The 24,663-nt window shown below is 45.6% G+C and overlaps 1 protein-coding gene across 1 annotated transcript in view; it reads right to left on the bottom strand.

Moving 5' to 3' along the window:
- The window catches only part of LOC133525230 (uncharacterized), a 48,929-nt gene that overhangs the window by 5,882 nt on the left and 18,384 nt on the right, over positions 1-24,663 (bottom strand). The window contains 17 exon segments of the mRNA XM_061861519.1: positions 321-519; positions 1,123-1,291; positions 8,135-8,285; positions 8,876-9,048; positions 9,537-9,999; positions 10,002-10,630; positions 11,052-11,313; positions 11,424-11,536; positions 13,236-13,464; positions 17,907-18,118; positions 18,807-18,951; positions 19,624-19,786; positions 19,989-20,137; positions 21,346-21,456; positions 21,697-21,805; positions 22,476-22,587; positions 23,226-23,339. Of these exon segments, the coding sequence (XP_061717503.1) occupies positions 321-519; positions 1,123-1,291; positions 8,135-8,285; positions 8,876-9,048; positions 9,537-9,999; positions 10,002-10,630; positions 11,052-11,313; positions 11,424-11,536; positions 13,236-13,464; positions 17,907-18,118; positions 18,807-18,951; positions 19,624-19,786; positions 19,989-20,137; positions 21,346-21,456; positions 21,697-21,805; positions 22,476-22,587; positions 23,226-23,339 (3,503 nt within the window).

The raw sequence follows: 24,663 nt of genomic DNA, 5'->3' as shown, positions 1-24,663 counted from the left end.
ATTTTTTTTAAATCTAGGAATGCAGTATTACTCAGTTTTGAAAATAAAATAAAGTCTCCTTTTAGCAAAATATCCTATGTCTTATATTTAAGGTACTTTCCCTTGATATCCCATGGTCTTGGGACTCCTGTACATGAATAGTAAATTTTATAAAATTCAATCACAACTTTTCAAATTGATATCTCAACAACGCAAGCTTCCCGTGCGTGTACAGTTCCTTAACAACATCTGTAATAGTCAACAAAACACAGCTTTCTTGGGTAAGAGTATACTGGGTATGGCTCCATGAGCTTCTGTTCTCGCGGGGATACGGTTTATACCTTGCTGTGGTAGTCGTGGTTGAGCTGGGACACGGGCTCGCGGAAGGGCAGGCTGGGCTCGTACTGGCAGTACAGCTCGAGCGTGACGCGCTCCATGAGCTTCTGTTCTCGCGGGGATATGGTTTCGCCGGGCGCACGAGGTTCTTCGGGCAGTTCGGCGAAGTTCACGCAAAGTAGGCACTGCCATGTTTCCGTCTCGCTGTAAACAAGCAAATCGTGTATAATACTAAATCGGCACATATCCCATCCTAAGCAGCACCGTAAGTAACGAAAAATTTAACGGATTCAATAAACTAATGTTAAGGAATTCAATGAGGTACTTCTTCATGGGCCACCGAGTTAAGAACCTGAAGTTATTTAAGTGAAAAAGTGTTACGAAATAAATAAGCATGACGAAGATGAAGAACGAAAAGACGAGTCATATATTGGGTGACGTGATGGAACATTATTCTCAAGAATCGCTAAGAGATTGCCGATGATATATAAAAATCTTAAAAAAGAAAAATAAGTTTCAATGAGTGGGGTACCAAAAGAAACACATCCGTCCAGCAATACTAAAAACACAATTATAAAAGAACTAGTCTCCGTCATCTTTCGTAAGATTGTCCGAAGAAAAGATGGTTCTTGGAGTATTTCAATACGTTGTAGGATGGTGTAGAGTGGTACAATGACCAGTACCTATGAATCAGTGGAAGCGCTGTCTGGCGATCGACGGGTGAAGCCTATGTTCAGTAGTGCACTCTAGCGGCGGATAGGTTCAGAGTGTAATAGACGAAGAGTAGAGGGGAGGATAGGCACTCACTCGGGCAGCTTCTCGATGGTGGGTATGTGGCAGTACTGGTGGAACACCTTGGGGCACTTGTCGCAGCACATGAGCTCCCCGCCGTCCATGCAGACGGCGCACCAGTCCTCGTTGGGGTCTCCGCTGGTGGCCGCTGCGGGGGCGGCCGTGGTCGGCGCTACTGTACCGCCTGCAAGATAAAAGAAGAAAATACTTCTTGGTTGCTCTCAAACGCATCAGCGTAATAATTTCAGGTTTAAAAATTTCAGGTTTAGTTTAGTAATTATATATATTTAGGTTATATGGTTTTCATACTATATTTAAGGAAACTGTAGGTCTATAAGTCTATTACCCTATATTGTAAAAATTTATGAATATAAGAGACTGTTTGTTTCTAAATAAAGAAAATAAAAATAAAAAATAATGTGCTCCGAGCCCATTTGTACGGTTTGTGGGTTCGTTTCACGATAAAAAAAATAGTCAAATTAGGGAAACTACTTATATTTTTAAAGAGGGCGGTACATCCACAAAATACTAGCATAGAGGGACGTGCGGAGAGTGCAACAGCTAATATCGACTGCTTTTAAAACTTGCTCTAGTGCGGTTAACTATCAGGACTGCCCCCGCGCATCCCGCTCTCCCCGGACGTCCCCTAGCTTTAACAAACGTAAAACTGGTATTTAAAACTTAAATCTAATTGCGTCGCTCACATGCCCCACCCCAGTGCTGCCCTAGCAGCACTCTTCTCCTATAGGTATTCGAGCGACGCGTGCGGCGGAACGGGTCAGGACACCCGTCTTCGTCCTTATTCTAACCATTCTGGTTCGTCCGTCTCTCCCAGGCAATGTCTGTTCTATAATGCCTCGTGGCCAGATGTTACGGGGCCCATCAGGGTCGACAATAGGGACTAGGTCTCCCACTTGCAAGGGCCTCTGCTCCTTATTCCATTTTTGTCGCGGCAACAAATCGGGTAACACTTCTCTGACCCAACGTTTCCAATATAGATCGGCAAGCCTCTGAGCTATTCGCCATTGTTTTCTAAGGAAAAACTCGGAGTTATCAAAAATGCCCATTTGAGGTAAGTTCGACGACGAGCCCAAAAGAAAATGGTTTGGTGTCAAGGTCACTGCACTTCCGGCTTCGACAGAGACGTGCGTTAGAGGTCGACTGTTAACAATATTCTCCACCTCGGCTAGTAAAGTGTTATATGTCTCTTCCCTGGGCGCGCGTTCTTTCAGGACGATTTTCAGTGAGCTCTTTACGCTTTTTATAAGTCGCTCCCATGCCCCACCCCAGTGTGGGCTGGCGGCGGGAATAAACGTCCATTTGGTCCCATTATTTATGGCAGCGTTGCGAACCTCTTCATTATTTTTCAGTTCCTGAAGTGCCTTTTTTAGTTCTACGTCGGCTCCACGAAGATTCGTTCCATTGTCTGAAAATATGTGTTGAGGCCATCCCCTCCTCGCGGCCATACGACGGAGGGCCATAATTAAGGCATCGGTAGTCAAGGAAGCGACGGTTTCCAAATGAATAGCCCGAACGGTTAAGCATGTGAAAATCACACCGTACCTCTTCTCCCGCCGTCTCCCAATAGCCACCTCTTGCGGACCGAACAGGTCTATTCCGCAGAAGGTGAATGGTCGCTGGTGATGAGCCATCCGTGCTTCAGGTAAGTTACCCATCCTTGGAATTTCTGGTCTGCTTTTCTTTATTCTGCAGACCATACATTTAGACGCAATATTTTTTACTGTTGGGCGAAGTTTAATAATCCAATATTTTTGTTTAAGGTTGTTCACCACAGTCTCTTGATTCTGATGAGCCGCGCCGACATGGTAAGACTTCACAATCAATCTAGTTATGTAATCTTTTCCATCTAGGATTATAGGCCTTTTTGTTTCAGGTGACACATCGGCAGCAGCATCAATTCGGCCCCCGACGCGCAAGACTCCGTGCTCATCAAGGTAAGGTGATAAGGTAAGTAGCTTACTACTTTTTTCCATGTATTTTCCTTGTTTCAGAATTTTAATTTCTTCACTAAACGATTGCGCCTGTGATTGTCTTATCAGCAGGCGCTCGGCTTCCTCCATTGTCTCGTAATTATTATTATCGGTAAGTTTTCGACATTTTTTTATAAACTCCAAAACAGCGTGAGTACTTCGGAGTAGGCGCAACCACGATGAAAATCGCGTAGGCTCAGGTACAGGTAAGTCAATATACTCATTATTTACCATTTGTATAATGTTAACACACTCTAATTCATTGTCATTTATTGCAGGTTGTAAACAATCCTTCGGCCAAGTGCGCTCATTATCGTATAAGAAAACCGGTCCGTGTAGCCACTGATTTTGCAGAATCGACACATCGTACGCTTCCCTTGTTCCTATGTCCGCTACGTTAAGGTGCGTAGGGACGTACTTCCACTCATCACTGCAGGTAAGTTCATCTATTTCGCCTAAGCGATTAGCTATATACGGCTTATAAGTGCGACATTTGTTTCTGATCCAGTGTAAAGTCGTAGATGAGTCACTCCAGAATATTTTGCGATTAGGTTTTATTTTATGCTCTTTTATTATAGTGTCAGCCAGTCTAGCAGCAAGGACAGCAGAATTTAGTTCAAGTCGAGGAATGGACGTCATTTTATTCGATGAAATTCGGCATTTGCTTGCCACAAATGCGATGTACACATGTGCGTTGCTTTCCCAGCGCCAGTACGCAACGGTACACATAGCCTTAACAGACGAATCGCAAAACAAATGTAATTGTAGATTCGTATAGCATGCAGCGGGCGATGGTTCTAAGTTCAGCGGCTGCACCGGCGCGGGCGCGCCATCCTTGTCTCGCTCACTAGAGGTACCGGCCGCCGCCGCGATCGAGTCTGTCTCATTCACTCCCGAGACTCCCATATGCGCTGCGTTATAGTAAAATCTCGGCAGCCGTATGTTACGTAATGACTGTAAACAACTTATCCAATTGCACCATTTTTCATATATCTTGTTAGGTATTTCCATATCCCAATCTATGTTTTCTTGCCAACATAATTGTAGAATCATTTTGCCATTAACAGTAAACGGAGATAGAAATCCATAGACGTCAAATATGGACATAACAACTCGCAAAATGTCCCGTTTCGTCGGTCTTTGTGTTCCGTTGATAATATTTTCAGGAATCTTCTTAAATGAAACGTCAAAACCCAGTACATCTTCATGCGGAAACCAGATTAAGCCGAGAGTTCGTTCGCTTTGATATTGTTCTCCGGTTTTAAACTTTACAGCTGCTTCGCCGAGAGTTGATTTTGGCATGGACTCGAGAACTTGTTTACTATTAGAAGTCCAGTTACGTAATTCGAAGCCACCTTGCTGATGAATTGATTTTATATCTCTTATCAACTCAATAGCGGTTTTTTCATCTGGTAGGCTGTCTATATAATCGTCAACGTAGTGTTGGTTGTATATAGCTTCGCAGGCAGGTAACATCGTTGGCTCGAAACGCTGAGCATTCTTGTTTTTTATATATTGGGCTACGAAGGGGCTACAGTTAGCTCCGAATATTAGCGAAGTCATGACGTAGGTTTTCACTGGTCCCTTGGGGTCGCTTCGGTATAAAAACCGTAGTGCATTTTGGTCCTCTTCTCTGATTTTGACTCGTAAAAACATATCTTTTATGTCGGCAGTTACACCAATCCTTTGCTCTCGGAACCGCAACATTATTCCAAACAGTGACCTCAGTAGGTCGGGGCCCTTAAGTAGGTAATGGTTTAGCGACAATCCATTTGTTTCAGCGGCGCAGTCAAAAACAAGCCGGAGGCGCTTCTTATTTTTATTATCCACTCCAAAATGTGGTAGGTACCATGTTTTGCTAGTTACTGTGGTATCCTTTAACTCTTGTGCGTAGTCATTGTCAAACAGGTGCTGGACGCGCTCATTGTATCTCTCTCTATAGCCATCACATCTCTGCATCTTGCGCTCCACTCCCTTAAGGCGCGACATTGCATGAGGAAAAGAGTCAGGCAATTCACAATGCTCATTCTTCCAGGGGAGTCCAACGTACCACCGCCCATCAACAAGTTTAGACGTTTTGTCAAGTTTTTCTATGGCGCATACGTCGTTATAGTTCTCACGGGGTTTACTAGTTACGCCCAATGAGTCATACGTGAAAGAACGACGTACTTCTTCATGTAGATCTTGCAGCAGTCGTTTGTGCTCAGTCGCGTCATCGGTGACGTCATTATTGCAGATAAACAGAGTTGAGTGCAGCGCGGGCACAGCTGACGACATACGGGCGGGAACTCTTCCATGTATGCACCAACCAAGAGGTGTGCGAGTGGCACAGGGCTCGTCAGGACTACCAACGACGATTTCCAAAGGTAACTGCAAGTGGTAGAAGTCTTGGCCTATCAGTATTTCTGGTTTTAAGTTTTCATCACAGAAATTATTTTTGAGTCCTTGTAAATGAGTAAATATTTCACAATTCACTAAGTTCGTGTTATAGTTCGGTAGGTCAAGGTCGTTAACACTTTGCGCGGTAAGCGTAAACTTTTGTCCATTTTTGTTAGATATAGTTATATCCACGAGATAAGATTCGCACACTAGCTCAGAGTTCTTCCACGCGCCACGCACACGCATGCACTCGCGACGGCCGCGCGCCCCCACCCGTTTGGCGAGGTCTGCGCTTATCATAGTAACCGAGCTGCCGTCGTCAAGCAAACAACTGGTGCTAATCACACCACAGGGTCCATGGATATTTATGGGCACTACTTTTAATAAACCCTTTCGAGTAGAAAATGAGTTCATGTGCGTCACTACTTCCGTATTAGGCTCCGCTTCAATCTCTGTCACTTGCACTGTACTATTATTGTCCTCATTTTGTTTCTCATTAGGCACAAAATGCAATAACCGGTGATGCGCTAATCCACAGTTGTTTACATCGCAGGCCGCTGCGGGACAAGTATTTCGATCGTGATGTGATAACAAACACTTGTAGCATAAACCGCGGCGTTTAACGTATTGCCAACGATCTTTGCGTAAAGATTTTTTAAACTTTTTACACTGCGGCAAATCATGTTTAGCTGTTTTACAGTAACGGCACATATTTAGTTCATTTTGTCCACTTTGCACTAATACAGTCTGCGCGTTAAAGTCACTCTTATCGTGATATTTATTACGTTTAAAAATGTCCGGACGTGTGTTTAATAATGTAGCACTGCAGGTAGACACTTTGAGCGCTTCTTCGTGAAGAAAATTAGCCAATAAGTCGAATCTAGATGTAGTTCCTTCAATGATGCGTTGATAACTATAATCTGCCCATTTTGATAACAATATGGTAGGCAGCTTTGACAACACAATAGTGACTAGACTCATTCCTTGTAGGTATTCATCACGTTTTAGGGCACGTACGGCAGCGACGTAATTTCTTATTTTATTCGAAAACACAATGATTTCTTTGTGATAATCAGGGGTCATTGTGCCTAATCGTTTGATTTCGTAGACAATCCGGGATAAAATGACGTCAGGGTTCCCGAATTGTAACTCTAAGGTTGACATTAGTATTTCTGGAGATGTGGTACTGATAAGTAGGGCATTCACTGCGTCCTTGGCGGGTCTACGAAGACATTTCCTTAGGCGCCATAGGTTCTCACTATCGCTAAATTTGCAGACTCGGGTAGACTCGTCGAATGCAGATTTAAATTGAAGCCACTCCATAGGGTCTCCAGTAAATATTGGTAACTCTTTAGGTGTGCTGATGCGGCTTAGCAAATTAGAATTATTGTTTTGGTTGCAAACAGAAGTGGACATTATATCCTTAAGTACACAGGCTAACTGTTGAATTGGACCATCGGTGCCGGAATCCATATCGGCCGGCGGGCGCAGCAAGCCTGAAGATTGACCTTGATTAGCGGCGTGCTGCGATTCCAACTCTAAATTACTGCGTTCTACCCACTTAGCAACCTCACTTCGATTATCGGTTTCCGACGGGGGACTGTATTCTTCTTCTAATTCGGCAAGGTCCGCTTCTAAGCGTTTATCGATAAGCTGCATTTCTATTCGTGCTTTCTTTTCGGCCGCCTCCAGTTCCAACTTCTTTCTACGAGCCTCGATGGTAGATGAAGACGATTTCCGGGACAAAGACTTATGGGAGCCGGGCATTTCCGACTTTGTACTTCGGGATTTTAACACCATTGGTTTATCAGGATGCACTGTTTGTGATTTCTTCTCGACTGACTCCAATTCTAGCTTTCTGCGAGCCTCCATAGAAGATGTAAATGATTTCTCAGACCCAGGTTTATGGGAGCCAGGCAACATGTCAGCTTTTAACATCTCGGATTTCTCACTTCGTACTTCCAATAAATTGTCCGGTTGCACTTTAGTTTCATCATTTATAGCTGCACTTGTACACGGCTCATTTTGCACGGCTTCCTTTCTCTCCTGTTCTCTTCTTACAGTTCCACGGGTTTTGACCATTATTTTCGACGGTGGCGTGAAGAACATCAAGATCCGGCTCGAAGACCACTTTGTACGGTTTGTGGGTTCGTTTCACGATAAAAAAAAATAGTCAAAATTAGGGAAACTACTTATATTTTTAAAGAGGGCGGTACATCCACAAAATACTAGCATAGAGGGACGTGCGGAGAGTGCAACAGCTAATATCGACTGCTTTTAAAACTTGCTCTAGTGCGGTTAACTATCAGGACTGCCCCCGCGCATCCCGCTCTCCCCGGACGTCCCCTAGCTTTAACAAACGTAAAACTGGTATTTAAAACTTAAATCTAATTGCGTCGCTCACACCATTGTTGAGCTTCAAGGCCCTACGAAGGCTGAAGCCGCGCTCCGATGTGGGCCGAAGGAATTTCTGGTCTCCCGCACGAAAGCGCGCCACGTTTGAATGCTCCATCCATTGATCCTGATTAGAGCTAGACTTTCTAAAACTGCAGTTTTTATTAATTCAGAATTTTCTTGCTGTCACGAAGGTCTTATGAAACTGAGGTTATGTAAATGTAAGTCATGTATACATGGAATGTAGTATTAGCGGCACCAACCAGCGGTGTCCGTGGAGGAATGCACGGCGGGCTCGGCGCGGGGCTGCTCGGGGAGCACCTGCACGCCGTTGGAGTCCAGCTTGGCGATGGTGGCCATCAAGTCTTGAACTGACTCCGCGCATACTTTATCCAGTTCTACGCCGGCGCCACCCTGTACACATTGTACAGAATAAAATACAATCCAAACATTGTAAATAAAAAAGGATAACAAGAAAAATTTACGCTTTTCAGAATGATACCCTAACTGCTAAAACCAGTCACCAATTTTTTCGTAGAATTTGAGTTGTGACTAAGGTATATCAATCACACGTTTTCCAATGCACATGAGGAAAAGGCAAAAAAACTTGCTTGCTTGCTTCTCGAGGCGTCACGTACAAAGAGTATGCACATTCCCGTTTGCGTACAAAAATGATCACTTTCTGTGGCTATGTTCTGCCACAAATTAGTACATTACGATACAAGTGCGAAAAATAGGAAATTCGAAACGAGTGGCAATAAATTAAAACACGACCGAAGGGAGTGTTTTAAATCGACACGAGTTGCGAATTACCTATTCGCACATGTATCGTACAACGTTTTACAGTACATATGGCCCTTTAAATGTTCGACACAGTAACGTAATATGCTACTTCTCGCACTAGTGCTATAAAGTAGCCCCATATGTACTGTAAAATATTTTACATGTAATGTACTATTCTGAGCACAGTAAGACAGTGTTTTGTCTGCCAATGAGCGACTCACGTTGAGACTCGGGCTGGGAGTCTTGGGGTTGGTGGAGGTGACGGCGGGCGGCGGCGCGGCGCGCGCGCGGCCGAGGGTGATCTTGAAGTCGGCGCCCGCCCCCGCGCCCGCCCCCGCCCCCGCGCCCGCCGGGGACGCCGCGCCGTGCGACATGGACGACATGTCGAATCCGCCTGTATAACACACGCAATAACATTCACAATCAATAATCCGTACAATACAAATAATAAATATGTCTTATGCGACGCGAAGTTACTATGGGAATATTAATTATTTTATGATAAGCGTTCAGATTCAACGTCTTGTGACCTTTACCGAGCAAAAGTTTTGGCCGAAAGGTGTCAAGTTCCGGAGGTTCCACTGTGAGGTGCAATGCATCAAAATGTGTATTTTGTAATTTTCAAATATTTTATAATATGTATGCCAGTTTTAAGGTCTATGATGGATTAATAGTTTCGGAAAAAAAAAAACATTTCATTTCATAACCGCAGTTGTTCTGTAATTTTAGAACAAAATTAACAAAAAACATTGCACAAGAGCCCCTGCTGCGGGATGTGCCACTTGGCGGCGTGGGGCGCGGGCGGGGTGTGGGGCGGGGCGGGCGCGGGGGAGGGCGTGCGCGGCCCGCCCGAGCGCCGCCGCCGCGTACAGACATACTGACCGTTGACGAGCCCCTGCTGCGGGATGTGCCACTTGGCGGCGTGGGGCGCGGGCGGGGTGTGGGGCGGGGCGGGCGCGGGGGAGGGCGTGCGCGGCCCGCCCGAGCGCCGCCGCCGCGTACAGACATACTGACCGTTGACGAGCCCCTGCTGCGGGATGTGCCACTTGGCGGCGTGGGGCGCGGGCGGGGTGTGGGGCGGGGCGGGCGCGGGGGAGGGCGTGCGCGGCCCGCCCGAGCGCCGCCGCCGCGTACAGACATACTGACCGTTGACGAGCCCCTGCTGCGGGATGTGCCACTTGGCGGCGTGGGGCGCGGGCGGGGTGTGGGGCGGGGCGGGCGCGGGGGAGGGCGTGCGCGGCCCGCCCGAGCGCCGCCGCCGCGTACAGACATACTGACCGTTGACGAGCCCCTGCTGCGGGATGTGCCACTTGGCGGCGTGGGGCGCGGGCGGGGTGTGGGGCGGGGGCGGGCGCGGGGGAGGGCGTGCGCGGCCCGCCCGAGCGCCGCCGCCGCGTACAGACATACTGACCGTTGACGAGCCCCTGCTGCGGGATGTGCCACTTGGCGGCGTGGGGCGCGGGGCGGGGTGTGGGGCGGGGCGGGCGCGGGGGAGGGCGTGCGCGGCCCGCCCGAGCGCCGCCGCCGCGTACAGACATACTGACCGTTGACGAGCCCCTGCTGCGGGATGTGCCACTTGGCGGCGTGGGGCGCGGGCGGGGTGTGGGGCGGGGCGGGCGCGGGGGAGGGCGTGCGCGGCCCGCCCGAGCGCCGCCGCCGCGTACAGACATACTGACCGTTGACGAGCCCCTGCTGCGGGATGTGCCACTTGGCGGCGTGGGGCGCGGGCGGGGTGTGGGGCGGGGCGGGCGCGGGGGAGGGCGTGCGCGGCCCGCCCGAGCGCCGCCGCCGCGTACAGACATACTGACCGTTGACGAGCCCCTGCTGCGGGATGTGCCACTTGGCGGCGTGGGGCGCGGGCGGGGTGTGGGGCGGGGCGGGCGCGGGGGAGGGCGTGCGCGGCCCGCCCGAGCGCCGCCCGCCGCCGCCGGCCGCCGCCGCCGCCGCATACGCGCTGTTCGCGTACGCGCCCATCACTACACAACAAACCAAAGCTTAAGATGCCAATTTTAAATACACACTTAAATTTTGATAAAATCTATGTTAAATGGAAAAGAGCTACCAATCCAAAGACTTGAAGATTGCCTCGGCGTACGCCTACTACTACGCCTACTAGACTAGGTACGCCTTATGCTGCCGCAGCAACTCGAAGACTGCCAAGGCGTCCGAGAATATCGAGCCGTAGTTTGTGCCATGGCGAAAAAAACTACTGATTGTTGTGATTAATGGACAGCCTCTTATACAGATTAAGATATTCCTGAAATATATAATAATGAATAAAAAGTGTTGTGTTATGTTCAGCTCGCTCATCCCTGCGGGCGGCACACTGTGTACTTCATGCTCCGCGGCCTGATCGTGCGAGTTGGACCCTTTGTAAAGTGTGTAGTCAGGACTCACTCTGCTGGTAGTGGTGCATGGCGGGGTGCGGCTGCAGCGGCGAGCGCGCCGCGCCGCGCCCGGAGCCCTGGTTCAGCAGCCCGCGCAGGTTCAGCTCGCTCATCCCTGCGGGCGGCACACTGTGTACTTCATGCTCCGCGGCCTGATCGTGCGAGTTGGACCCTTTGTAAAGTGTGTAGTCAGGACTCACTCTGCTGGTAGTGGTGCATGGCGGGGTGCGGCTGCAGCGGCGAGCGCGCCGCGCCGCGCCCGGAGCCCTGGTTCAGCAGCCCGCGCAGGTTCAGCTCGCTCATCCCTGCGGGCGGCACACTGTGTACTTCATGCTCCGCGGCCTGATCGTGCGAGTTGGACCCTTTGTAAAGTGTGTAGTCAGGACTCACTCTGCTGGTAGTGGTGCATGGCGGGGTGCGGCTGCAGCGGCGAGCGCGCCGCGCCGCGCCCGGAGCCCTGGTTCAGCAGCCCGCGCAGGTTCAGCTCGCTCATCCCTGCGGGCGGCACACTGTGTACTTCATGCTCCGCGGCCTGATCGTGCGAGTTGGACCCTTTGTAAAGGACTACTTCCGAAGTTAACCGTTAAGGTTTTAGGAAAATATAAGATCATTTCCACTTATAGTTTGGCGAGGGACTGTCTCGTTTTTAGGGTTCCGTAGCCAAATGGCAAAAAACGGAACCCTTATAGATTCGTCATGTCCGTCTGTCTGTCCGATTCTGTCACAGCCACTTTTTTCCGAAACTATAAGAGCTATACTGTTCAAACTTAGTAAGTGGATGTATTCTATGAACCGCATTAAGATGTTCACACAAAAATAGAAAAAAAAAAACAATAAATTTTGGGGGTTCCCCATACTTAGAACTGAAACTCAAAAAATCTTTTTTTATCAAACCCATACGTGTGGGGTATCTATGGATAGGTCTTTAAAAATGATATTGAGGTTTCTAATATCATTTTTTTCTAAAATGAATAGTTTGCGCGAGAGACACTTCCAAAGTGGTAAAATGTTTGTCCCCCCCCCCCCTCCCGTAACTTCTAAAATAACAGAATGAAAAAACTAAACAAAAATATATGATATACATTGTCATGCAAACTTCCACCGAAAATTGGTTTGAGCGAGATCTAGTAAGTAGTTTTTTTTTAATACGTCATCATAAAATTTAAAAACAAATTTTTTTTCATCAAACCTATACGTGTGGGGTATCTATGGATAGGTCTTCAAAATTGATATTTAGGTTGCTAATATCATTTTTTTCTAAACTGAATAGTTTGCGCGAGAGACACTTCCAAAGTGAAAAAATGTGTCCCCCCCCCCCCTGTAACTTCTAAAATAACAGAATGAAAAATCTAAAAAAAATATATGATATACATTACCATGCAAACTTCCACCGAAAATTGGTTTGAATGAGATCTAGTAAGTAGTTTTTTTTTAATACGTCATAAAATTTAAAAAAAATTTTTTTTCATCAAACCCATACGTGTGGGGTATCTATGGATAGGTCTTCAAAAATGATATTTAGGTTCCTAATATCATTTTTTTCTAAACTGAATAGTATGCGCGAGAGATACTTCCAAAGTGGTAAAATGTTGAACAAGATCTAGCAAGTAGATTTTTTTTTAATACGTCTCAAATGGTACGGAACCCTTCATGCGCGAGTCCGACTCGCACTTGGCCGCTTTTTGTCTTACGGTAGTACTAGCAGTACTAGCACCCACAGAAGGGGATGAGTATCGTTTTAGGGTTCCATACCTCAAAAGGAAAAAACGGAACCCTTATAAGATCACTTTGTTGTCCGTCCATCCCATCCGCCTGGCTGTCTGTCAAAATCCTTTCTCTTGGAAACGTATGGAGGTATCGAGTTAAAAATAAGACGATATCTACAAGCCTACACTTTCAGGACTGTGAAAAAAAATTCTAAGTTAACGTAAAAAAGATACGGCCGTTTATACCGCTAAAAACGTATATTTCGACACTCTCAATGGAATCAAAATCTATAGGGTACTTCCCGTTGACCTAGAACTATGAAATTTGGCAAGTAATATCGTCTTACACTAAAAGTGCAGGGAAGTAATCTAAAAACTACACATTTGTAAAACATTAAAAATGAGTTGAATTAGTACGGAACCCTCGGTGGGCGAGTCCAAGTCGCACTTGTCCGGTTATTTTAGTTGTTTATTAAGTCCATACTGACCGTGTAGATGGTGCGGGTGCGTGGTGGAGGTGACGTGCGCGTGCCGCAGCGGCGTGTGCTGTTGCAGCGCGTGCGCGGCGTGCGTGCCGTGCGCGGCGTGCGTGCCGTGCGTGCCGTGCGTGCCGTGCGCGCCGTGCGCGCCGTGCGGCCGCGCGCGCAGCGACGCCAGCGCCGACATGTAGCCGCCCACCGCGCCCACGCCGCCCAGCCCCGCGCTCGCGTACGACTGCTGTGCAAATGTCACTATATAGAGAGATCACCTCAAGTGTTCAAAATACTAGATTCGTATATGTATCTATTTGTCTCTCTTGCACATTCGAACGAAAGAGTGATCGACGAGAACTTCGATTTGTTATATTATAGTACTTTGCGGCGCCGTGTCGGGCGGGAGACGAATTTGAACTATTTCTTTCATTATTCAATACAAAGAAAATTTTGAAAATACCTATGTCTTTCTCGCACGCAAAATGGTGTCACTGTGCTGAGGGCGCAGATTATACGTCGGCCTTAAAATTGTCACGAAATATCTATGAAACTATACGACATTATTCATTTAAACTAATAAATTAAATGATTAAAAAATTACTCTAATATTTCTGAATTAGTAAACATACAAAAGGTACAGTCAGCCAAGAAAGTGGTTTACCACTTTTCGACTCTATTTGTCAAGTAATAGAGTCGAAAAGTGGTAAACCACTCTCTTGGCTGACTGTACGTAAGTCGCCATTTAATTCTATACAAGTTAACATCGTAAAATGGTCATGCAAATAAAACTACAAATCTTACCCTTTGACCGCCATGTGTAGGAAAATTAATATACAAATAAGATAGTCGTGCTGAGCAATATTTTTTGAGCTAACATAAAATGTAATTAATAACGAAAATAACATTTTTTGATTTAGTAACAACATTAGCAAATAAATTGTAGTCAAGAAAATAGAGAAAACATGCACTGAACGGCTAGGAACTAACATCGAGACAACTAGCGGGTGTTCCTGCAACCGTTTAGTATAGGGTTGAACCACAGTATGGGTGGTTGAACTGCAGAAACACCCGGAACTGACCTGGTAGCGAGCCAATGTCTGAGACATGAAACAGTATTACTTCTGTTCATAACGGTTTAGGTAATCATTGAGTAATTATTAAACAAATACTGATCATTAGAATTAGCTTACTTTTAGAGTATATAACGAAGTACTAATGTGTTTCAATTTGTAAAATATTAGAGAAAATTGTTACTGATCAATTGTCATACGCTGTCCGGCGTCATATCAATCCGAGTCAGCACGGGTTCTACAAGGGCCGAAGTGTGGAGAGTAATCTTTTGTCCTTTAGTGAAGTCATACACACACACACACACACACACAAATATACGAATGTATATATGTATATATATGTATATATATACATTCGTATATTCACTCATATATTCATATATTAATTAGGCTAGAACATAAATCAAATAGCATATATATATATATATATATATATATATATATAATAAATATAGCTATAAATCTTTCATGTACTTATGGAATATTTCCCTACTACTAAGTAAAAAGACTGTATGTTATGGAGGAGCGGGGCATCCTGATACAGGTTCATTCACCTAAAAGGAAGCTCCAACCACTTATGTCAAATTGTAAACCTTTACATTATAAGGAAAATAAATATTTTTCATTTTTCATTTTTTTTCATTTTTTTCATACTAGATGCAATGGATAATAAGTATCAAGTCGACGCAGTTTACACAGACTTCGCCAAAGCGTTCGATAACATTTCTTACAATACGCTTTTGGTGAAACTTTGGAACCTTGGCATCCACGGTGATCTTTTTCGATGGGTAAAATCTTATATAGAAAATAGGTCCCAAAGTGTTGTACTCGGAGGTTTCTCATCGGCTTTTAAAATAACTACTTCAGGTGTCCCACAAGGTTCCCATTTGGGTCCGTTATTATTTATTTTATACATAAATGATATCACGGAGTGTCTAACAAATTCAAAAGCTCTTTTATACGCCGATGATACTAAATTATTTCGAGTCATTAAAACTGACGTCGACTGTGCTCTGTTGCAGGATGATTTAACTAGGTTTGAAACTTATTGTGTGGAAAATAATCTGTTTTTAAATAGTGACAAATGTTCAGTTATTACTTTCACGCGGAAAAGGGATCCCATTGCATTCAGTTACCGGCTGTGTGGCAGTACTCTAACACGACAGCACAGTATACGTGACCTAGGGGTGTTAATGGATGCAAAACTAACGTTTAACCCTCATATAGATCATATTTTAAACAAGGCATATAAACAACTGGGTTTCGTTCTTCGCGTGGCAAAACCTTTTCGAAGACCTCTCACTTATAAACTTCTTTATAATAGTTACGTTCGCAGCAGATTGGAATTTGCTTCTGTGGTTTGGAATCCTTTGTTTAATGTCCATAAGACTCGAATTGAAAGACTCCAGAAAAAGTTCATTAAAGCACTGGAATTTCGAGTGGGTCGTAACTATGTAAATTACGCTTCCTCGGCTACACATCATAATATCCAGCCACTTTCACTTAGACGGTCCTGTACAGATTTAGTATATTTATTCAAAATTATTAATAATACTTATTACATAAAATTGGTTTCCGCGTCCCCCGTAGAAATGAACGTAGTTGTCGCAGTCAGGCATTATTTAGCATTTCTAACAGCAGAACGAAATACGCACAGCATTCATATATTGGGCGCGCATGTAGGCAGTACAATGAAAAATGTATGGACGCAGATTCGTTTTGCAATTCATTAGACCTCTTTAAAAGAGCAGTATATTCTTTTCTAAAATAACGGTGAAAAGTTGCAGCAACCTGATAATAGGTACCTGTGATTTAAGTATTTTCTCAGTTCTCTACATATATATATATATATATATATTTTTTTTATATATAAATTTACGCTTTTGTTATGTACGCTATAAGTTTACACTATTATTATTTTTTCAATTGTACATCGAATAATTTAAAATTAGGAAACTATAGGTCTATAACGAAATCAATGCATAGCTATTAGCTAAGTTGCTCATATGTTTATTTTAAGACTGTTTGTTTCTCAATAAATTCCGGGTCCGTGCTTTCAGCGACCCTTTTCCTGCTCCACATAAACGACCTGCTGAAACGAGGTACGTTCGGATATGCAGATGACACTACGGTTGTTGAAAGCTACATACCCAATTCACGAGCTAGTGGAGTCCAAATACAGTCGCTCAGGGAGGCAATGGTCGAACGCATGAACGTGTCACTAAAGGCAGTCTCTGATTGGGGTGAAGCCAATTTGGTCTCGTTCAATGCTAGTAAGACCCAGGCGTGTCTTATCTCCGCCAAACGGAGTCCATTCCATCTGACTCCTACTTTCCGAAATGTATCCCTTCCGATAACCGACCATCTTGAGCTTCTCGGAATCTCGCTGACTTCGAAACTCAACTTCGGCCCGCACATCGAGTCGAAAGCACAGTTAGCAGCAAAAAAGCTGGGCATCCTCAACAAGGTGAGGCAGTATTTTACACCTAGGCAACTGCTCGACCTTTACCTAGCACAAGTGCGATCGTGTGTGGAATACTGTTCGCATCTGTGGGATGGTTCAGCAAAATACCAGCTTGAGGCACTCGAGTCAGTTGAGAGGAGAGCCAAGAGAATCATTAATGATGACGATCTGACGAATGCTCGACTCCAAAGTCTGGAGCATCGTCGCAAGGTTGCCAGCCTAACGATCTTTTACAGGATACATTTCGGAGAGTGTGCCGAGGAACTGCACAACCTTATTCCTCCGTCCCCATTTCACCATCGGACTACCAGACAATCGGCACTCCGGCACCGCTTCATGGTAGGTATTCCACAAATACGCACGAAGCGTTTTGCTTCAACATTTCTTATGCGAACTGCCAAGGAGTGGAATGCCCTGCCCGAGTCTGTGTTTCCGCATGAGTACAATCTGGGTCTCTTCAAGGCTAGGGTAAATAGGTATCTCATAGGTAAGCGTGCTCCACCGTAGACCGCATCATCACTTACCATCAGGTGAGATCGTGGTCAAACGCTTGCCTATCGTTATATATATAAAAGAAAAAAAAGAAAAAAAAAAAAAAAAAAAAAAAAAAAAAAAAAAAAAAAAAAAAAAAAAAAAGTGCTAGATTAGTTAGCCGATACGTGTGTTGTCGATGTTCTTATAGAATAATTTTCGATTATACATATAACCTGTGAACATTATTGTAACACTAAAGGATGTGAGTTATATCGGATCCCTTTCTTTCGCATAATTATCGAAAGTCATAATGCAATGATAGTCATATTATCATTAGTCATAACTCTGAAACCGTTAACTTTTCAGGAATTTCCTTAGGTTATCCTACAGATAGGTAACGTTAGGTTTGTTTTATGGCAATCCTGAAAAGTTACGCGTTTCTGAGAAAAACCAAATTATGGCTAACGAAAATGCGAACGAACAACTTGTTTCAGACTGTATATTTATATCTATTTAGTGTTCAACAAAAAATGAAATATTTTGAGGTTGTGAATGGAAGCGTTGGTTATAAATAGGAACTATAACAAAGAGGATGGTGTTAAGTGTAAAGGGGCCACTGATCGTATGTGAATGTTGGGTCCACAATAGTGTATGTCGAGGAGGTGGCGGGGGCGGTACCTGCTGCATGGCGGCGGCGTGGTGCAGCGCGGCGCTGACGGCGACGGCGGGGCCGGGGGCGGGCGCGGGGGCGGGCGCGGGGGCGGGGCCGGGGCCGGGGGCGGGGCCCAGCGCGGGGGCGGGGCCGGGCGGCGGGTGGTAGGGGCCCTGCGCCGCCGCGCCGCCGCCGTCCACCTTGCCGTCCACCACGATGGCGCCGATCGACGACAGCACTACACAAAAATAACTTGCAGTACAGTACACTTCCGACCGATCCAGATGGCGGCGCACTGTGGACGCCCTCTGCCCCATCTAGGGGACATAGGACAATAAGTCAAGTAAGTCAAGACAGTACACTTCCATTCGATTCAATATCAAATGAGTATGAATTTTTTATTCGATACGGCTGTTTAAAGAAATTCTACCGTCAGACCCTGACTTGATCAAAACGGAATATGGTCATTTTTGAGAAATCGAGAAGCAATTAAATAAAAACATATCACATTAAAAATATCCTCATTTGAAATTTTGAAGTCGGTTAAAAACTATTTTACAGTACATATGGTGCTACTTTATAGCACTAGTGCGAAAATTAGCATATTACGTTACTGTGTCGAACATTTAAAGGGCCATATGTACTGTAAAACGTTGTACGATACATGTGCGAATAGGTAATTCGCAACTCGTGTCGATTTAAAACACTTCCTTCGGTCGTGTTTTAATGAATCGCCACTCGTTTCGAATTTCCTATTTTTCGCACTTGTATCGTAATGTACTATTCATTGAATACACTCGCTCAAATCGTTGAATGGCCGCCACATTGAACTTTTTACTTATCACTTCGATTGCGTTCTAAAACATTACCAACAAAGTCCTAAGTTTTCTAATTAGCATAATTTGTTCCAAAATATAATAGCATACCTTTGACGAGATCGGGCAGCTTATCCAGAGCCAGCGCGATGCGCACCGGGATCTCGGGGTTGGGGATGTCGGCGCGCCGGCTCTTGATGCGCTGCAGGTGCGCGCACACGGCGCGCTTGCTGTACAGCACCGCCGTGTCGCTGCCCTGCACAAGCCACATGCTTCACTACCACTGCTGCCACGCCATCGGCCCGGGGGGCATGTACTTAACATTACTAAAGATGGACCCGATTTCTATTTATTCGATCGAGACCCCTACTTTTGCATAAACTTGACTTCCGATTATGCAAACTACGTCACCAGATGTCACTAAAACTATTACAATTTAAAGACATGAATACAACATTCAGAAAATTGCATAAACCTCGTATTTCTTTGTTTATAAATTCATAATATTATTACATGGTTCTTAGTGCCTACTAACTGTTATTTACTGTAAGAGGCACTTTTACCTTTGCACACAAAGATGAACAAAGGTAAGAAGAAGCGGAATTCCAAAGAGAATCAGAAGCTGCAAGTACTTACAACTCCTAGTCTATTACTATCTTGTATACCAAATTGAAAACAATAAACATATGGCTTAACTATAAAGTATGTTTTTATTATTTGACTTTGTTTCTTTTAAAACCTTATTTACATAATATAAGGTCTACTTGGGTGGCTTACAAGTCAATATTTTGTTTGATATCTTGTAAACAAAAATCTATTAAAGTTACAATATTAGCCTAATATGGTTCGAGAAATGTGCCCCTGGTCGTACGTTTATTCACACTGTTAAGTGACTCTAAACCTTATTGCCACGACATAAGACACAAACCTGCTGCAGCGCGGCGCTGACGAACTCCACGCAGTGGTCCGTGATGTTGGCGAGCTGCTCTAACGCATCTTTCTTCTCGCTCAGCGTGCGTTGCTTGCCGTCGCACACCTCGTTGAGCCGCAGCACCAGCTGCTTGCCGCGCGTGTTGATGGCGTTGGTTAGTCTGTAAAAGGAATGTCTTAAAAGGCCTGCCAGACGGTCGTATTTTTAGTACGAACGACGTTACAAAGGAGTAAGGCGTTAACTCATTACAAAATATCGCCCAAAAGCCGATGACATTTCAATCGAAACACTATTACGCTAACCACATAAAACTAACTAATATTGCCAATGAATGGCATGGATGCCAATGCCATTGGACTCACTTGACGACGGTCTGCGTGATCTCGTGCACGAGCGCCTTCTTCTTGTCGGCGATGAGCACTTGTCTCTCGCGGATCACCTTCATGGCGGAGCCGAGCAGCACGCGCTTGTACGACACTTCGGACAGCAGTGACGCTATGTGCGCCCGCGCCTGCAAATAACAACAAATATAGTAACAAAAACATTGGCTTAATGCGCATCCAGATCATTAAAAAAATAAATAAGAAGGATGCGCAAGGGCATCTCCTCTGCGGTTTAAGCCGAGTCTACGCCGCCCTGTGCTACGTTTTGCCAAGGCGTTCGTGGACGCCTTTATGCTTTGGAATGGTTCTAACCTGTTATTTCTCATCAAGATAGTAACATACCTGCTGCGCCATCGCTCTGCTGAACTGGCAGTCGCGGCACGTCAGGCGGTCGCACGTCTCGCAGAACTGGCTCAGCTGATGATGGAGTGGTGACGTACCTGCTGCGCCATCTCCGTGCTGAACTGGTACTTGTGGTCGCGGTGGTGCTGCAGCTGGCAGTCGCGGCACGTCAGGCGGTCGCACGTCTCGCAGAACAGGCTCAGCTGATGATGGAGTGGTGACGTACCTGCTGCGCCATCTCCGTGCTGAACTGGTACTTGTGGTCGCGGTGGTGCTGCAGCTGGCAGTCGCGGCACGTCAGGCGGTCGCACGTCTCGCAGAACAGGCTCAGCTGATGATGGAGTGGTGACGTACCTGCTGCGCCATCTCCGTGCTGAACTGGTACTTGTGGTCGCGGTGGTGCTGCAGCTGGCAGTCGCGGCACGTCAGGCGGTCGCACGTCTCGCAGAACAGGCTCAGCTGATGATGGAGTGGTGACATACCTGCTGCGCCATCTCCGTGCTGAACTGGTACTTGTGGTCGCGGTGGTGCTGCAGCTGGCAGTCGCGGCACGTCAGGCGGTCGCACGTCTCGCAGAACAGGCTCAGCTGATGATGGAGTGGTGACGTACCTGCTGCGCCATCTCCGTGCTGAACTGGTACTTGTGGTCGCGGTGGTGCTGCAGCTGGCAGTCGCGGCACGTCAGGCGGTCGCACGTCTCGCAGAACAGGCTCAGCTGATGATGGAGTGGTGACATACCTGCTGCGCCATCTCCGTGCTGAACTGGTACTTGTGGTCGCGGTGGTGCTGCAGCTGGCAGTCGCGGCACGTCAGGCGGTCGCACGTCTCGCAGAACAGGCTCAGCTGATGATGGAGTGGTGACGTACCTGCTGCGCCATCTCCGTGCTGAACTGGTACTTGTGGTCGCGGTGGTGCTGCAGCTGGCAGTCGCGGCACGTCAGGCGGTCGCACGTCTCGCAGAACAGGCTCAGCTGATGATGGAGTGGTGACATACCTGCTGCGCCATCTCCGTGCTGAACTGGTACTTGTGGTCGCGGTGGTGCTGCAGCTGGCAGTCGCGGCATGTCAGGCGATCGCACGTCTCGCAGAACAGGCTCAGCCGTTCCTGAAACCAATATTGAAATGTCATTGTACCCTTGGTGAAGCCATCACTACCGTTTGGGCATTTACGTAAATAATTCGATCGCTAACTGCTTGCGTGCATTTTGAGTATGATGATTTATTGATTGATGAGTAGCGCGCGAGCAGCCATTTAATCAAGTCCACCAAAAATATATCAAAAAAATTTGGTGGACGAAACGCACATGATATTAGCCCTGCGGATCTAATAAGGAGAACATTTTACCTGTGGGTGCTCCGTGCAGAACATGTCGTGCGCGGCGGGCTGCGAGGCCTGCTGCTCTTGTATGGCCTCATCCTTGCTCTTGATTGTGTGGTCTTTTGTGATCTTTAACCTAAACAAATTATTTACGATTAAGTTTTTTTATGAATTCAAATTTTTTATTTATTAAAGACAACATAATGGTCTAATCATTGTTAGTATTAACTTAATCTGCAACTAACATGAATGGTACTAAAGCTAATAAAATAAAAATATACAAAATATGGTTCTCAGGCTATTAACCACACCATCAGCTAACGCACAGACCAGCTGCTGATGCTGGTGAGCGGCTATCATCGCATTTGGGCATAAGCAACATCAAAAGAGCAATTTGTAAGTTGCGGTCCCTTGAGAACCCTGAATATTGACTATATCAGCTATTGAAAGTCAAAGCTGTTAAGGCGCCTTCAAATCTGGCAAATGCACCGTGAAAACTTTAAGAAAACATTGCTAACGCATTACTTCTTAGGCTATCATGTCAGATGTAAATTAGAGAAGTCGCTCAGTGAGTGCCATTTCCAAAACTATCCTGCTTTCTAACTTATCCCAATGCACCTTATTGACCGTCAAACGAAATCGTCTCCGTTTCAGCTTCGGCAGACCTCCTCTACAGGTCGCATTTCTCAAGCAATTCTCGTGAACTATTGTAAGCTGGATTGAAAATTATATTGAGTTTGTTTTGGCAATTCAGTATTGTTTTTTTTTCAAAATGGCAGAGCCATGGAAGTTAATAGAGCACCAACCGTTGGTGAGCCTGCACGCAACTGTCACAGATGAATTCCGCGCAGTCTGTACAGTAGCTGGTGGCTGGCTCCGGCTCCTCGCAGCTGCTGCAGTGCTGGTCTCGCTCTGCAACTGTAATAATAATAACGCATTACACAAATTTATTTTAGGCCAGCGTCCGGTTTGTTCCCCTCAGCCCAGTATTTACTCCAACACTTTCACACAATAGCCTAGTCTAGTTCATTTTTGGATTCCATCAACTCTCAGTAGTCCGGTCTCAGTAGCGGTGTGGGGAGCATGCGTCAAAAACGGTACGCATACGACGCGTCACTGCGATCCCGTATCGTGACCGTTTTTTAAGCTGCGGTCTGGTCGCACCTTAATTAAGTTTCACGGTCCATTGATCTCAAACAATGTATGTAACTTGAGACATTACAATAAATCATGCATTAATATAATGTTTAATTCCGATCCTGTTCCTAGATTACTTCCGCGTGTTGGCACTGATGTAAGAATATTTCTAGTATATAAGGCAAGCATTTTTCCAATAAAACATTGAGTATTTCCCGACTTGTGAGTTATTATTATCTGCCGATTACTGACGATTGATACTATTCTTCATAGCGACTTTGGTGTATTCCCATTTGTCCCCGACGGGCATAGACGGGAATAGGCGCATTCATATGAATCATTTCCACCTGTCCCTGTTTCTTGAATGGTGACGGTTCGCGGAGTGGAACGGGAATATTTTGCCATTTGTCTTGAGTTACCTGCGGGCGGCGTGTCCGGGCACATCTTCTCCAGCACGAAACGCTGGTCGATCATGTTGGCGGGCTGGCACTGCAGTCGACACACCGGGCACTGCACCGTGATGCGGTCGCCACCTGCATACAATAATAGCGTTACTATTTATAAAATATAATCGATAACAAAACTTGATTGGCTATTACTTGACCTAATCCTGTTACAATACAACCAAAGACAAAGACGCCTAGATGACATATAGTCGAGAAATTATTTGAGACGGCACCGCCATGACGGGGTGGCCTAGAGGGCCAGACAGCTGAGGACGCCGGATCGCCTCCGCCACTGGAGGGCTTTGGACCTTTCATTAGTATATGCCATTTATTTCAGTTTCTTATTTCACAAATAGTTATATTAGTTATTATGCCGATGGTGAAACGATTATCGAATTGCTTTCATAGCCTATCGTATGAATGCTCGTCCTCCACTCTGCATTTTGCGTGGTTCGACACGCACCTGGCCAATGGTTTAGAAGTGTATGAAGATTCGGAACCCTTTATTGAGCGCGACCGGATGATACACGCTTAGCAGACGCCACATCCTGTATATTTTTGGGTTAGTAAGTAACGACTAACGACGTACAGGTGAAGTGTAAAAATATGGGTCCATGCCATCCCGCCATCATCATGCCGACATCAAAGCTATGGGACATATTTTTGAGCAACTTGTGTGCATCTATATTCTAACACTTGACCATAGCGTCAGTGTTTATTGAGTATTGTAGTTGGACCAACACCGCCACCACCATACAATACAGTGAATTGTTAAAATCAAACAAAAAAGTTGTCAGCGCGGTGAAACAAGGGCCAAATCTTTTTGTCCTATTATTTAGTAAACCGCATACGCAACGTACATCAAAGAACCAGTTCACAATATAACGTGATAGGAAAAGCAATTAAGTTTCCAATCAGATTGTGAAACAAAGACGCTATACGAACCGGCTGGTACTGATAAGGCACAACTTAGTTCAAATCTGCCGCATGTGTGTGTGTGTGTGTGTGTGGTGTATGCGGCGTATGGCGTGTGAAAAAATGTCCAGGGATCATGTACATTACAATACAAGCATAACGGAGTACCTTCGCCGCGCTTTGGACGTCTTTATACTAAGAACAACTTAACACGCTTTTATTAGGTCGACCTGTATGTAACTATGTAATGGAATCTAAGGTAACTAATTTAACCATCTTCCAAGGATCATAGCGTCATGAAAATTGGCAGCTGTATGTCATTCTGATGACAATACAATAATATGGTACTGTCGAACTGATGATCTGATGATGGAGCCGGAAGATATGAACTGGAACTTCACGATGGAACATCGTATCATGGCTGTGTTTGGATTTGTTAGAAAAGTCTTGTTGACGTGAAATATGTATTTCATACAATTTTTTATATTTTTTATTC

Source organism: Cydia pomonella, chromosome 14 (assembly GCF_033807575.1).
Source record: "Cydia pomonella isolate Wapato2018A chromosome 14, ilCydPomo1, whole genome shotgun sequence".
Taxonomy (NCBI): Eukaryota; Metazoa; Arthropoda; class Insecta; order Lepidoptera; family Tortricidae; genus Cydia; species Cydia pomonella.
Note: the sequence above shows the minus strand (reverse complement) of the source record. Positions and strands in the feature narration are given on the sequence as shown.